This window comes from Gekko japonicus, unplaced genomic scaffold (genome assembly GCF_001447785.1).
Source record: "Gekko japonicus isolate JY-2015 unplaced genomic scaffold, Gekko_japonicus_V1.1 scaffold7282, whole genome shotgun sequence".
NCBI classification, from domain to species: Eukaryota; Metazoa; Chordata; class Lepidosauria; order Squamata; family Gekkonidae; genus Gekko; species Gekko japonicus.
Window position 1 is genome coordinate 9,005 of NW_015160442.1, and position 6,142 is coordinate 15,146.

Consider the following 6,142-nt stretch of genomic DNA (forward strand, 5'->3'; position numbering starts at 1 on the left):
GCTTTTACTGTAATCATTATATGACCACCACCTCTTGGGGTTTTAGTGGTTTATCTTTACTTTCTCCTGTAGTTTATAGTTTCCCTCTCCCTGTTCTCTTGTAGTTTTGGAAAATAAAAAAAATTAAAAAACAAAACAGCAGGCAGTGGGTTTATTTCTGTGGACAGAGTGAGCACTTGAAGGCGTGGGAGTGGGGGGGTGTCCAATTCAGCCTCCTTTCTCAGAATCTGGGCTCTGTCGTTTCCCTACCAGAAATATTGTTAAAAACTCCCAGAAGAGTGTTTTCTGCCTGCATTCGACCTCATGCCTTTTCTCTCTATGGGGCAACAGAAAGTTATTAATACATGCTCATCTATTAAAAGTAGCATCATCCAACCATGTATAACCCCCCCTCCCAATTGAGTTTTATGTTCCTTCTACTGGCTGAGAGACACACAGATGAGTTTCTAAATTGAATGCTGTAATGGACACAGAGCTTCCTCAGGGACCGATAAAGATGCAATCTCCATTCTTGAAAAACATTGTTTGACATATTTGTACCCCTCATCTTCCTCCAATGGGAACCTAAAGCAGATTATATACTGACTTCCCCTTCCTTATTTTATCGTCACAACATCGTCAATGATGACTCATCCCTGCCTGAGAGGAACACAAAGGAAGAAGGAAGGATTTCGGCCAAGACTGCCTAGTTCGTTTGTGTAAATCCCGCTTTAGGCACCCTTGTTCCAGGGTTGTGAAACCTTGTCCTATACATACTCAAAAAAAAATTAACTTATTTTTAGAATATTGTGGGGGAAGCGGAAAGGAAGCCTCAGGTACCCACAAGTCTTGGGTGGGTTATATATGCTGCCAATATGTTTCAGACTTCTGTGAGACTTGAAGTGAAGAGACTGAAGAAGAGAGGCTGAGGACTGAAAAGATTTCTCCCCCTGTATGGGAACTTTGATGCTGTTGAAGAGTGCCACTCGTCCTGAATCTCTTTCCACACTCTGAGCATTCAAATAGTTTCTCCCCTGTGTGGGTTCCTTCATGCTGTCGAAGAGTGCCACTTGTCCTGAATCTCTTTCCACACTCTGAGCATTCAAAAGGTTTCTCCCCTGTGTGAGTTCTTTTATGCTGTTGAAGACCACTATTCTGACTAAATCTCTTCCCACACTCTGAGCATTCAAAAGGTTTGTCCCCTGTGTGGGTTCTTTTATGATCTTGAAGATGGCCACTCTGACTGAATCTCTTCCCACACTCTGAGCACTGAAAAGGTTTCTCCCCTGTGTGAGTTCTTTTATGCTGTCGAAGAGTGCCACTGCGACTGAATCTCTTCCCACACTCCGAGCACTGAAAAGGTTTCTCCCCTGTGTGGGTTCCTTGATGCTCTTGAAGAGTGCTACTGCGACTGAATCTCTTTCCACACTCTGAGCATTCAAAAGGTTTGTCCCCTGTGTGGGTTCTTTGGTGATCTTGAAGATGGCTATTGTGACTGAATCTCTTTCCACACTCAGAGCATTGAAAAGGTTTCTCCCCTGTGTGGGTTCTTTGATGGTATTGAAGATTGCCACTCCCACTGAATTTCTTCCCACACTCTGAACATTCGAAAGGTTTCTCCCCTGTGTGAGTTCTTTTATGCTGTTGAAGAATGCCATTCTGACTAAATCTCTTCCCACATTCTGAGCATTCAAAAGGTTTCTCCCCTGTGTGGGTTCTTTGATGATGTTGAAGACTGCCACTCCCACTGAATCTCTTTCCACACTCTGAGCATTCAAAGAGTTTCTCCCCTGTGTGGGTTCTTTGATTATGTTGAAGACTGCTACTCCCACTGAATCTCATCCCACACTCTGAGCGTTCAAAACTTTTTTCCACTGTGTGATTTCTTTGATGATATTGAAGATAGCGACTCATACTGAAACTCTTTCCACACTGTGAGCATTCAAAAGGTTTCTCCCTTGTGTGGGTTATTTTATGCTCTTGAAGATGGCTACTTTGACTGAATTTCTTTCCGCACTCTGAACATTCAAAAGGTTTGTCTCCTGTGTGGGTTCTTTGATGATACTGAAGATGGCTTCTCGTACAGAATCTCTTTCCACACTCTGAGCATTCAAACGGTTTCTCGCCTGTGTGGGTTCTTTTATGCACTTGAAGACTGCCACTCCCACTGAATCTCTTTCCACACTCTGAGCATTCAAACGGTTTCTCGCCTGTGTGGGTTCTTTTATGCACTTGAAGACTGCCACTCCCACTGAATCTCTTTCCACACTCTGAGCATTCAAACGGTTTCTCGCCTGTGTGGGTTCTTTTATGCACTTGAAGACTGCCACTCCCACTGAATCTCTTTCCACAATCTGAGCATTCAAAAGGTTTCTCCCCTGATGGGGTTCTTTTATGCCACTGAAGATTAGCATTCAAACTGAATATCTTTCTGCACTCTGAGTTTTCAAAATGTTTATCTCCTATTTGTACTCTTTGGTTCACAGGAAGCTGTGATCTATATTTGAAGTACTTCTTACACTGAATGGATGTACTTGTCTTCATTATATTGTGCTTTGTAAAATGTACATCATGCATTCTACCATCTCTCTTCTCAAACAAATGGCTCTCTTTCTTTCTCTTAGGTCTGCCTTGAGTGCTGATGTTTCCTTTCAGGTCTTCATTATTAACTGAATCTGGCAATTGTGGATGAAGTTCATCACCCTCCTCATTCCTCTGATAGTCCTCTGGTGGAATAAAAAGAGAGATAATATTAGCACCTTGGAAAGCAGGTAAGGCCCAACGGATGCAGTAGGAAAGGATTCACGGCCCTTTGGCCTCGTCCAGCTTGGCTGACCTTAACTAACTTCCTACCTTTCCCGAGAATATCCAGGATTTAACATTACCACAGTCTTTCAAGTGCCACAGCTGACCACTGGAATCAGGGCTACTCTCTTAGTCTCCACAAAGCTTGAAGAAGATTTCTCAGGCCCCCGTAGATGAGAGGACTGGAGCTTCTGTGATTCTAAGGCCTCCCTGCTGTATTGCCAGCGGGATTTATAATTCTACCAAACTAAGAGCCACTTAGAAGTTAATCAGAAAAGTCACATTGGTATTCCTTGCCCGTTCCCTTGACATAACTGCGAAGGGTACCCACTTTCAGTCGGCCGGTTTGGGAAGGAGATCCTCTTGAGGGACCCTCCAGCCTTTCTTTGGATGCAAGGCTGTTGTCTGTCTCCACCAGTCTCTCTTATAATTCTGGCTTCTTTCGCAGAGAGAGACAGACAGAGAGAGGGACAGAGCCCGAGAGAGCGCTCAAGTGATAATTCTTATGTGGGGAAGGATAGAAATCCAAGCAAGAGTAAAATTCTCCAGAAAGGACAAAAGATGGTCAAGATCAACGCCCACAATCCCAAACAGAACGAGGGAGACAGATTATTTCCAGGTCACGGTCAGAGCGGATGTTTGTAAACCCATCCAGGGGAAGGGTGTGCTTTCAAGGCTGGGAACAGAGAAATTAAGATCTGGCCCCTTCCAGAGTCTTCCAGAGAGCCAGTCTGGTGTAGTGGCTAGGAGCGCGGACTCTAATCTGGGGGAACCATGTTTGATTCCCCATTCCTCCACATGCAGCTGCTGGTGTGACCTTGGCCCAGTCACAGGTTCATTCAGAGCTGTTCTCTCAAAGGCAGTTATCAGAAAAGTCTCTCAGCCCCACCTACCTCACAGGGTGTCTGTTGTGGGGAGGGGAAGGGACAGGAGATTGTAAGATGCTCTGAGACTCCTTTGGGTGGTGAAGGGTGGGGTATAAATCCATCCTCCTCCTCCTCTGGGCCTTTCATCCCACCTTTGCCTCAAGCCAGGACACTTTCTCTGGCTGATGGCCGGAACACTGGGATGGCCGGACCAGTTGCCTCTGGTCAAGCAGCAGGACAGGCATCAAAATGCTGTATTGTGGTCCAGCACTTTGACATATCCCTCATCATGATGGATGCAATTCGCACCTTTGGCACCTATGAAAGATCCTTACCCAGAGAGGCCACGCTCCCATAGTTCTCCAGCATGACTTCCCAGTAAAGAGTTCTTTGGTCTGGATCCAGCAGGGCCCACTCTGCCTCAGTGAAATAGACGGACACCTCCTCAAAGGAAAACAGACACTGAAAGAAAAAGCAGATTCCCTCGTCAGAGATCATGCCAGGCAGAGATTAAACACTGGAAGTCTGGGAGGGTACAGGATGTACGGCTCGGGATGGGCAAAAGGAGTGGCATTCAGAGCCTCTCTTGCCCAGACACCTTGCAGAAACTGCAGGAGCAAAATGCCCCCTTGAGAAAGGAGGGGGGACCCAGGCTGTCCCCTGCTCAAATCCCCTACCTGGACTGGAGGTGCAGCAGTCGTTTCTACTCCTCTGAAAGGATGATGGCTCAACAGCATCTCTCCAGTGCCTGTTAGTGAGACAAAAGAGGAAGGAAGGGTGTTTTCCAGGACTTCCTATTCCATTTGCTTGTTTGTTCCCTGCTTCATGAACCCCTTTCCCAGGGGTGTGAAACCTCAACCTGTGTACACTCAACACATTTTTAAACACCGTTAACTTTTCCTGGGATAGGCAGAAGAGAAGTACTAGGTACCTATGAGCTGCATGGATTATATATGCTGCCAAACTATCTCAGACTTCTGTGAGACCTGTGTCAGGCCTGGGGGGGGAAAGGGGGGTAGAAATTATTTTGTCATCATCACATTCAGCCCAGATGTGACTTGGGTGAATCTACAGCAGGGGTGTCAGACTTAGTTGTAATGAGGGCCGGATCTGACATAAATGACATCTTGTTGGGCCGGGCCATGTGTGTTATCGGGTGTAATACCAGGTAGTGGAGATATAAACTTTATAAAGGACACAAACACAATTAAAGAATTAAAAGCACGCTTAAAACATCAGCACTCTTGCAATGTTTTCTTTATTTAACAGTGTCTGATAACTGACACCCTCTGCTCTGAATTATTGCATCAAAATATCTGTGCTGCAGTAACCTTGTGTATGTTGTTCAAGTGTGTATCTGCAAGCTGCAAACCTACTTTTGGTTTATTGACGTTCACTACAGAAATCTCATGCCCAGAGTTCTGAGCCTAGTGCCCAGGGGAAAACATGACATGGCTGGGCATTGCGAGCTTTTGTATATAAACTGCTTTGTGTGCTGGTCAAGAACATGAGAAGGCACCATGTCAGAGACTGAGGGCTACGTGTTTGTCTACAAAACTATAGTCTTCCTCAGTGGTTAGTACCAGCTTACTATTGGGACAGTCTAACTTCAAAATCCCCAAAGGAAATGTCCTGGGATGGCATGCATTTTTATAGTATGGGAAAGCTTCTGGACATAAATATTTTAAAAATCGTATGATAAGAAGATCATTATTGACAACCTGGGAAAAGATTCATCCACTGATATATACTATAATTCCAAGAAGGGTATCTCCAGTGGAAGCTTTTTCTCAACCAGCTTTGACTTCAAAACAAACAGTTATTAGATATGCAGAATTGTTATATGATGGAAATAATTTAAAATCTCAGGAAGAATTAAAGGAAAGGGAAATAAACTTAGATTGGTGGACTAGAGTGCAAGTGGAATCTAGATATAGAAAGGACAGACAGACAGACGGATTTTATTTAGGACAAGGTACATTTGAAAAATTATTATGTACTTCAAGAGAGAAACTTATTAAGAAAATGTATGGTATGCTGATGCAATTGAAAATACAGGATGAAATAGATAAAGAATGTATGGTCAAAATGGGTGCAAAATGTAGGTTATAACATAGATTTGTTACACTGGAGTAAAATATGGAATGTGAATATTAAGTTGACTAAAACTGTTTCATTTAAAGAAAACTTATATAAAATGTTCTATAGATGGCATCTAACCCCAGATAGGTTGGCCCAAAATGTATAAAAACTTGAGTAACAAATTTATTTATTTATTTTATTTATTATTAAATTTATATCCCGCCCTCCCCCGTAGGGCTCAGGGCGGCTTACATGGCAAGGAAACTTGCTAATAAAAACATCAAATACTTTAGTACATTTAAAACATAATATACAATTTAAAACCCACTCAAACATTAAAGTGCTCGAACTACACATCATCCATTCCGGAATCTCAGAGAGGACAACCACATCCACAACCAGACATCCCC

At 43.6% G+C, this 6,142-nt stretch overlaps 1 protein-coding gene across 1 annotated transcript in view; it reads right to left on the bottom strand.

Annotated features, from left to right (window-relative positions):
* Positions 1-797: 797 nt before the first annotated feature.
* LOC107116132 (zinc finger protein OZF-like) overlaps positions 798-6,142 on the bottom strand; it is a gene marked incomplete at its 5' end in the record, with an annotated part of 7,436 nt that continues 2,091 nt past the window's right edge. Inside the window, 2 exons of the mRNA XM_015418009.1 lie at positions 798-2,081; positions 2,562-2,705. Of these exons, the coding sequence (XP_015273495.1) occupies positions 838-2,081; positions 2,562-2,705 (1,388 nt within the window). The remainder of the gene's footprint in view (positions 2,082-2,561; positions 2,706-6,142) is intronic.